Here is a 10,369-nt window from a genome sequence, read left to right on the forward strand (position 1 = left end):
GGTAAGTTAACCCAAATCGACATAGAACTGAAACAATCCTTATCAAACTCAAAGCAAAATGGCCTAATCTTAAGCAAAAGAGGCTGACCAAACACAAAATACGGACCTCCAGTTAGCACCTACTCTCTAGAACCCACATCTTCAAACCTAAACACGAGCAATCCCCCATTTTTTCCCACCAACTAAATCCATTCCAATGCCCAGTCAACACAAAAATCGACTGCCACCGACAATTGTTGGCAACCAACCATTAGGACTAGTTTCCCTTGTCATTGCTATAGACCAAATCTAAAAAGAATTTTGCTAGAAAAGGGAGAGAGGTAATATTAAGGGTATTTTCAAAATTTCAAAAATTTTAACAGCATTAAAACAGTGGGTGGAGAAAAATGTTACATAATTACTAATCTCAAAGAGGATCTCTTAATTATCAACTGACGTGAGATGTTTTATCTATTATTATGATTTTTTAATTTTAATTTTAATTTTAAATCTTTAAATTACTTTGTTTATCCATCTTTTCATATTACTTTTTTTTAAAAATGGTATTAATCTGACACGTGGAATATTAATGAAGTGCCTATTAATAAGATTCACCCCTGATGATTTCAACCTCAACCGTCCGATAATACGGATCATGGCCCATCACCGGTTCTTAACCCTGAACTAGCCATCAATCAATCTCGTATAAGCGAGTGCACAGTAGTCTCCAGCGGCCCCCTCTAAAATTGTCTAATTAGGGTTTCATCTTCCGTCTCTCCTGATTCAACAGCACTGCGCCGTGTGTCCGAAGAGAAGTTTCAGTCGCGATGGTGAAGGGCCGCCAAGGAGAGCGCATCAGGTTCCATCCTCCGTCTTCCTCTTTATATCACCGTTTAATTAAGCTCACGATTGATCCTATTTTTTTCCCAAATGAGTCAAATCTTACTCGTTTTTATTCGACTTGGTTTATTGCCGCAGACTCTATGTTCGAGGTACGGTTCTCGGCTACAAAAGGTAAAATCGGCAGACCTAATCGCTTCTACTTTGTATTGGATGTATGTTTGCTGTTGTCGTTGAAGGTTAGATTTGGTGAATTGGGTTGATTCAGGTCGAAGTCGAACCAGTACCCGAACACGTCGCTGATTCAGATCGAGGGAGTGAACACGAAGGAGGAGGTGGCCTGGTACCTCGGCAAGCGGATGGCTTACATTTACAAGGCTAAGGTGAAGAAAAACGGCTCTCACTACCGTTGCATTTGGGGCAAGGTCACTAGGCCCCATGGGAACAGTGGCGTCGTCCGCGCCAAGTTCAAGTCTAACCTCCCTCCAAAATCCATGGTATAGTTCTTCTTTGAAAATCAGCTTATTTACGAAATATACATGCTTATATGGGTATAAGCAGTGGGCTGAGTTTAATTGTTTTGGTTTACCAGGGAGCTAGGGTGCGGGTTTTCATGTATCCAAGCAATATTTGAGGTACGGTTAGGCTCTTGTACTTGTTTAAAGTTTTGATGTCAATTTTTTTCTTACTTGAATTTGTGAATCAGTAAAAGAGTAGATACTTGGTTTTGGTGATGAGTTGTTATTGCAGTAATGGATTTAGATTGAAATTTTTAGGGGGCTTTTTGGTTTAGTATAGTTGCTTTGCAATGATATTGTGGGCATTGGTTTCAAGTGTGCATTTCTCTTCAGGGGCGTTTGATAATGTAGTTCTGTTGAGAAATGTAGAATACCATAAAACATTAGTTTCAAAACGAATTCCTGTAATGTGAGAATTAATTACAAGCTTCCAACATTAACTAGCCAGTTACAAGCTTCTTTTTAATTATTCTACTAATCTACTACTATTATTAGCCTTCTATGCTGGTCTGGATGTGCAGCCATATAAGAAAAAGATAGAATTAAAAATGATGTTATCCATAATAAGGTCAGATCGTCAGAGTGGTTTCTATTGGAGATAAAATGTGTAAGACACCTTTAAGATTGTTCAGTCATGGAGAAGAAGACTGAAATAAGCTCTTGTAATGAGAGTGGATGGAATAGAAGAAGTTTTTAGTAAAAAGGGTTAAAACTAATAAAAACATGGTGGAAAATTATTAGGTATGATATGTGTTATAAAGTCCTTATAAAAGATATGACCATTGTCCGGCTAATTCTATCCCGCAAGTGGACGGATCGTGACAAGTAACACAGTGATGAATAGAGTGTCGTACCCACGAGGACTAACTTTTGACGTTTACTCTAATTGATTTAACCTTAACCTAATACACACATTAACAAAGACTTCAACTGTAATGAAAACTAGTTTACTAATAAAAGATGCAAACAAAACAATTTCTTTGATTCAAAAACTCTCAAAGTTAAGGCACTAGGGTTAGTGAATCCACCGTCGGCCTTCTATGATTCAATTATTCATTACTCGGGTGTTGCTATTCCTTATCTTAGGTTGAAAATCGATAATCCAATTACAACCAAAAGCCTCTCTCGATGGTCATTCAGTTCTATGTATATATATGAGATTAACTATCTCTAGTCAACCTTCGAACATATAAACATGCATTCAATCACGGAGATCATCACACAATGATTTCATAGGGCATAACGATATCTCTACCTATTATCGGACCCTACGTTGTTTCCTACCATATCTAATCCGTATTGAATCTCTCGAAAGCAATACAAATCACAAATAAGTTTCAATGGTGATCGAGCATCAAAACAACATTATAAACATAACAAACAATCAACCCGGATAGATAAGAAAATAGCAAACCAAATAACTTTAAATCAAACCATTAGAAGTCGAGGTTTCATCATTCACCCTAGCTATAAACACTTAGCTATGCATGCTCTCAATCAAAAGAAAAAGAAAAGAGTTGGAATCCATAGCAAAGAATTGAAGAAGAAAAGAAAAATACAACCCAAGAGTCTTCAATCTTTCGTCCGCTTCTCTTCCATGCCCCCCAAAAACTCCCAAATCCCTTAAGAGTAAGTCTTTATATAGTCCTCTTTAGGTTATCAAAGTCATACACCTTGAAGGAGTCTATCTCTCTTTTATTTGGATTAAAATGGGCTTAAAACGGCCTTTTCACGAAGCTTTAAACCCTACCGCGGTCCTACTGCGGCATGCTTGTTGCTGTAGACCCGTAAGCTCCAGAAACTAATTTCTAAAGTGGTCTTACAGCGGTATGCATTCCGCTGTAGACCCGTGAGCTCCAGAAACTAATTCCTAAAACGGTCCTACAGCGGTATGCATTCCGCTGTAGACCTGTGAGCTCTAGAAACTAAATCTTACAGCGGTCCTACAGCGGTATGCATTCCGTTGTGAGACTGCTAGCCTTCTTCTTTGGCCTCTTGCTTTATCATCTTCCACTTTTTGGCTCTTGAAAATCTTTTGCTTTCTTTTGCATTGATACCCGACCTTGCCTCCAAGCTTTATTTCACTCCCATCATGCACCAAAATCACTCTTTTTGCTCCAAGTGTATTCAACACATGCTCCACATCTACATAACCATATATGGAACAAAATCAAGTAGAAATCATGCTCAATGAATGTATAAATGCTAAGTTTATAGACCAAAATAAGTGTATAAAAAACACTTATCAACCATCAATAGAAATGATTAGTGAACTAGAATTCATGTATTTAACCCTGACTAGTAGGATAAAGGCTCGATTTATTGTTTTTGTGTATATATTCTTTAGAATATAAATTAAACAAATAAAAAAAGCAATTTCTGTCATATTTTCTTTGCTCAAATCTTGCTGGTGCTACTTTCATTAGTAATAAAGAAAAAAAAGGTAAAATATATAATAAAGAACAGAAAGGAAATAATATTGGTGGAACATTATTTCTTGTATCTCAAATGATATCACCATCATCCAAGTGCAAACAGTTGTTAATAATACTACCTCAATGAAACTCATCCCTGCATGGTCCTTGTTATGATTTATGAATTCACTGTCTTTGGAGTGCTAGTTTTTCCCATTTAATGGTGTGATTTCTATCAGTTGACTTGTAGCATTGCATCACCTGTGCAAATGTGCCAGAATTTCTTTTTTCATTCATTGCCATTTGAATTAGAACTGTGAGGAAAAAAAAATTTAAAGATTACTGGTTAGGTCTTTTTTGACACCTCTTTTTTTTTCTTTTTTTTCTTTTTTTTTTTTTAGTCTTCTTAAACCTTGGATAGTGATAATTGGAGATCTAGAATTCATGCCAGGCACATGTAGTGGCATTAAGGCTTGCAATTTTTGTTCTTTTGTCTTCTCAATATTGCTAACAGAACTTCATTTTACCTCTGGACTTTTTTGTCATTGACAAACATGATTCTTGTTTGGTTGTCTCAGTTGACAATACTTGGCAAGATAGTCATGGCATTAATGAACACTCTTTTACCTTTTACGTGCTGTTGATTAAACTTCTTTTCCGAGCCCCTCTCTTCTAGTAGGCTTGCACATAGAGTTGTTGTTACTAGAGAAGGTGAATTGCATGAAATCAAGTCTTTTATCCTGTGATAGTACAATAACAATAACAACAATCAAAAGCTATAATCGTAATAGGTGGGATTGCCTACATGAATTCTAAACTTCCGACCATCTGTGTATATAGTTACATTCTTTGTAAGGCTGTTATAGCCCATGTTTATTTAAGCGCTCTCCTCTCATCAAGTTTTGCTCGGTTTCTCTCTCCTTCCATTGTTACAAACTTCCCCTATTTCATCCACTTGTCTCATAGGTGCTTCTATTGGTTTTTACTTTTTACATGTCTACACTATTTTAATCGTCACTCGGGCATCTTATCTTCCGTAGGTGTTATTTCAACCTTATTACCTATGATTTTGTTTCTTGTTATTATTATGTTTAATAGTTCACTGTAATATTTTCATCTAAGTTAAGTTCTTAGTTTACACTTGTTTATACTTAATTTTCTGAATCAATACTGTGAAGATGGTCTTGTGGTCTTGTGATAGAATTTCCGTTTTAGCTTTAGAATGATTTTATGATTGCATAAATACTGGATGCACTTCTCCATTTTTAATCATTCTGCTTTGAATTTATGATTAACTTCTATATATTCTCTTTTTTTGAACAATTGATCAAGTATATCTTATTGATTGTTTTTGATAACTTGATTATGAAGGCTCTCAATAACATCATGCACTCCTTATATTTGTACTGAACTCATATTCTACACATCCTCTTTTTTCGACCTACTTAATTTAAAACATGGTTTCTAAGGTGTTTCTTCATAATTCAATCTTGACGCCTGTTATATTTTGGTTTCTTGAATTCAACCTATTCTGCAATGGAACCCCCACAACACAATATTTTTTCTTTTTCTTTTTTATTTTTTATTTTTGAAAGTTTTGTATGTGGCAGCTATTCTATGGATTTCCTGTTGGTCTGTTAAAACTCCTATTTTTATTTTTTTGTTGATTAAACTTATGTAATTCTTGTTTGTCCTCATTGCAGTATGCCAGTCCCAGACGATCTTGATCATTGTCATTTCATTATAGGTGAAGAAGATGTTCCGGGCTTTCTTGTTAGTTTTAATTTTGGTTCAAAGATTTTGTACTGCGAAATTAAGTTAGATGATAATTATGGGATGGTTTAATTTTAGTAAATGAAACGTCTCTGAGGATGCTTATGAATAATTCTTTTTAGGGCTTTCTACATCTTTTAGGACAACTACAGTATAGGTATTCAGATGGTGGGTGAATTCAATGCGATGTTGAATCCTTCTTAAAGGTTTGTTATCTTTATAGAATTTGTTCAAAGTTTTCACATATACTCGAGGATAAAGTACATTTATTAAGCTGGTGGAGGAGCATTCAATCACATGTACTCCAGGATAAAGTACATTTGGTGATGCAAGTTAATGTGGATAGTTGAGAAATAATTAAGCAGCATTGATCACTTTCTGTACCAACCAATAATCTAGAGTTAGAGATGTTAGTATATCAATTGGTATTCAAATGTTTGAGAAAGTATTTTGTCTGATGGTGTTTCAAATCGATGAGATATGGGCATATTTGCCATCAAGATAAACTGGGGGTATTTCAAATGAACGAGATATTGTCACGCACTAGTGGTGAAGTCAAGTAAAACTCGGGCAAAATACAAATAAAAGGTACAGCCTGAGCCGACCCCACCCAGCAGGACAGCACAAGAGTAGCTGGAACTTTAAATGGGGGTTGATGGCTCTATTCAACTCTGGACTCTGGTATGTTAATACGACAGGTGGCAATTGACAGTTGGCAGTGGCACTCAACAAATGCAACATGATGGGTGGAGCTAGAGATTGAATCTAGAAATTTTGTTGTCTTTTGTTGTTGGGTTGTTTTTGAAAGGCTTAATATATATGGGATTCTTTCAATAATTAAAAAAAAAATCGTGTTTAATTTTTTTTATGTGTAAAACATTAAGATTTAATATTTTAATTATTAAAAATTATTATTTTAAGTGTTTAATATTATTATTTTGAAACACAAAAAAAATAATAATAATAAACGAGTTCTAGAAAGAGAAATGATGGAGATTAATTTTGTTATATTTTGTGATTGAGAATAAAAGAAGATAACATTTTTTGAGTTAGGAATTTAAAGATTTAGTTGTTTGGGATTTAGGGTTTCTTTTTTTTTTTAATTTATGGATAATTTGATTTTTTGTTACTACAGATAAATTTTAATTTAATGTGTCTTGTTGACGTGAATTTTTTATAACATAACAATTTTTCTTTTCTATATGTATGTTTTACATGGCATAGATAACAATTTTGTTTATTCTCGGTCAAAATAAAAATTTAAAGTAACAATTTTTAATAATTGAGATATAAAATTTTAATGTTTTTATTCATTAGAGATTAAACATGATATTTTTTAATTATTAAAGGAGCACAATAAATTAGTTAGTTTACATATATATTGTAGAACTTATAATTCACGTGGTAAATAACTCACGAAAATGGGCACGTTCATATGCACGTTAATGTTTTGTCATAGTAAAAATTAAAAATAATAATTTTTAATAATTAATATATTACATTTTGATATTTCACCCATCAAAAATTAATCATTATTATTTTTTAATTATTGGGGGTGTCGCATACTCGTATGTATTAAGCCTTTTCGAAACTAAAAGTAATCAACATTTTAAAATGCCACTTTTACCTTATAGTGATTAAAATTTTGCAATCAGCAAATAATATATAGATATTGTTATATTTTAAAAATTGAAGCATTTGAGATAATTTTTGTGATGTGATATGGCCTTATTTTTGCAACCAAAGGATGTAATTTTATTTATGATTCTAAAAATTATTTTTAAAATATAGTCATGTAAAGTAATATAAATATAAATTATTTGTACAAATACAGGGCAAGTTAACAAGCAGTCAGCGTTTTGAGCTGTGATTTGTCCATTGTTTTCTTCTCCGACCACTCTTTCACTTGTCATTGGGTTCAACTTCGTGCCTAAATTTGTCCATTATTTTATCTACCCTTGTCTTTTCCATGAGACTATATTTTGTGGAATAAATTTAATATTTTATATATTGTTCACCATGATTTAAACTTTATTCATAAACTTAAAAATAATAAATATTAATTAGTCTGAAATCTCGTGTTTAAATTTAGTGAATTTTAAATATTTTATATATATATATTTGTATAGTTCTTCATCATGTTCTATTGAGTCGAGATATCAAACAGATTTGGGTTAACTCAATTCAATATTTTAGGGAGTTTGGCTCAATTAAATTTATCATTTATATAAAATTGAATTATCCTTAATATTTATATGCCTACAACCCAATCTAACATGGCCTATCTACGGGCTCAACTTAGCTCAAGGTTGTAAGTTCAATTGGTGGGTTCAAATATTTGGTTTTGACTAAATTTTAAATTTTGTAAAAAAAATATATAAATAATTTTATTTTTAATATTTAATCTAATACCTCTAGTATTTTAAAAATTATAGACAATTAATAAATCTCAAATAATTTACATCTCATACGTAATTTTACAATTCTTATAAAAAAAATTATATCTTATACACCAAAAGCCACAATTAACTTAAAAATTCTCTCTATCTATATATATATACATATTTTTTATACACAATTATTAGAGTTTGTGTAAGCACCCCGTCCGAATATCCCCAAACATCCTGACTGCCCGAACGAGAGCGTTTATGGGAGGAAAAAGAATGAGACACGAGACAAAGCCACCCTGGCATGCACTACGGGTACCCCGCTATCACAGTGTCATATGATAAATAAATAAACACAAACTCATATACCAACATACACGAGACTCGATGAAAGACCAGGCACAATACAAAATAATAGAGTAAATCATGCTAAGACATCAGAGTTGACAGGGATTGACGGAATTGCTTGTACACCATACCGACTCTACCGCTAACAGATGACTCCCTTGCCATGGCCCACGCCGCCACTACCTGGAATGATGGAAAGCAAGGTGAGTCGAGAGACTTAGCAAGCATAAGGAAAAAAAGGCTGAAGGCTACACAAAACCAGAAATCTCTCCCCAGAACGAACCCCCAAGTATACACAAACCATGAGACACTACAACACAACAGCTCAATAGTATAACAAAATAAAAGCACATACCGGTCCTTGAGGCCCACATAAGACACTTGGCACCCAAGTCCCATACCAACCTGTCGCTGCCTTGGACAGTAACAAATACCTCCAGCATCCTGTGCCCGCCATCCCGGGTCGGTACTCCCGCCACCCGTATCCCTGTCGGTACTCCCGACAGCGGAGCCATAGGCTCCCTCAGAACGGTACTCCCGTCCGAGAACTAAATACTACCAGTAGCCATGCAATGCACATAAAATGCAATGGCGTAGTGAGCATCAACGTGATACAAGGCGCCATACATCCAGACATTAGGCCATGCTCTGCCCACATAGTAAACCACACGCAATGCATATGCCCGTGCTGGATGCAACCTAACCAAGCTAGCATGCCCGTGTCCAAGCATACTCAGTAAATGAATATCCCAATATGCAACCCGTACCCATGTGCATATCAAGTCATGAACAGCAATATAATAAATCTAAACGTGTAGTAAATCACATACTGGCAGACTTAATCAGTAGTGCCCGGCACCGGTCAACGGTCAGTGACAAGGAGTGTCCACCAGACGGTCCACATCAGGGCCGTACAATAGTCTACCCCAACGTCACCAACAACTGACCCCTACCCTACTGCTCGATAGCTCTAACCGAACCATAAATAAATCCAAGAAAAACTGTAAATAAACCCAATAAAATCGTAAATAAACCCGCACGTCTAGGAACCTAGTTCCCAAGCTGGGTCCGGCATCATTCCGAAAGGGAGTAGGGGCGGTACAAACCCCTGGAAGCTCATAACAAATAAAACTCTAGTTGTCTCGGATTTAATTTAACTTAAAACACTGAATAATAACTCAACAAATAAGGCGATGTGCCGAATCAGAGTAAGGGAGAAGATAAAATACAGGAAATCAATGGGTCTTTCACGGGAATTGAAGAACACTAGAAGAGGGTGAGGAACTTGCCTTTACACGGCCGTTTTTGACCCTTCTTGCGCTCCCGCTGCGAAATAAAACGTTTAATAGCGATTAATAAAACCCGTGGCTCACATTAATTAAATCTAATTGACTAAAATCCCACGCAGGCACACCGTAAATAAAACCCTGACGAGCCTTATATTTAATTTAAATTATATCACATCAATAACATCCTCAATATATATGTAATTAATTAATACATACTATTATGCACCAGGGACATTCTGCTTAACTTATAAACATAGAAAGCTTAGCAGCATATACAAATATCTTCACCCATATGCTTACATGGCTACACATTTCTTAACTTTTCTCTTATCCTAATTTCATTGCATTCACCCACTGAGTCACACTCACACACTGATTTCACATATATATACATATAGATATATAAATTAGCACACGGCACACTCACTGTGTTTAATCCTCACAATCAAATTAATATATACACAGTAAACTCACCACTCGCACACAGTGTATTAGTATGTATATATATATATATATACTTGCATATCAAATTAATACACCCTACACAGCATAATCACCCAAATTAACAAAATCACACTTATATTTAAAATCTAACCGTACGAAATTATTAATACATAATAACTTACTTACCCAGCTAATTAAACCACAAAAATTTCTCTTAATTTTTAGCCTCAAAGTGCCTTCTTCTTCTTCCTCCTCTGCTTGCTCACTGTTTTAACCCTAATTTAATCTCAATTTTAGCTTCAATTGAAGCAATTTAAAGCAGCAAAATTTCGGCAGAGAGCATGGCCAATTTGGCCTTAAAATTAGCAAAAACATAG

General features: G+C 34.7%; 1 protein-coding gene across 1 annotated transcript; it reads left to right on the forward strand.

Moving 5' to 3' along the window:
- Positions 1-678: 678 nt before the first annotated feature.
- LOC127789172 (60S ribosomal protein L35a-1) lies at positions 679-5,657 on the forward strand. The gene is made up of 5 exons (XM_052317982.1): positions 679-838; positions 958-993; positions 1,088-1,316; positions 1,412-1,454; positions 5,455-5,657. Exons 1-4 carry the CDS (start codon positions 807-809, stop codon positions 1,451-1,453), a joined length of 339 nt encoding a protein of 112 aa, XP_052173942.1. The 5' UTR covers positions 679-806; the 3' UTR covers position 1,454; positions 5,455-5,657.
- The last annotated feature ends 4,712 nt before the right edge of the window (positions 5,658-10,369 follow it).

Source organism: Diospyros lotus, chromosome 13, assembly GCF_014633365.1.
Source record: "Diospyros lotus cultivar Yz01 chromosome 13, ASM1463336v1, whole genome shotgun sequence".
NCBI lineage: Eukaryota > Viridiplantae > Streptophyta > Magnoliopsida > Ericales > Ebenaceae > Diospyros > Diospyros lotus.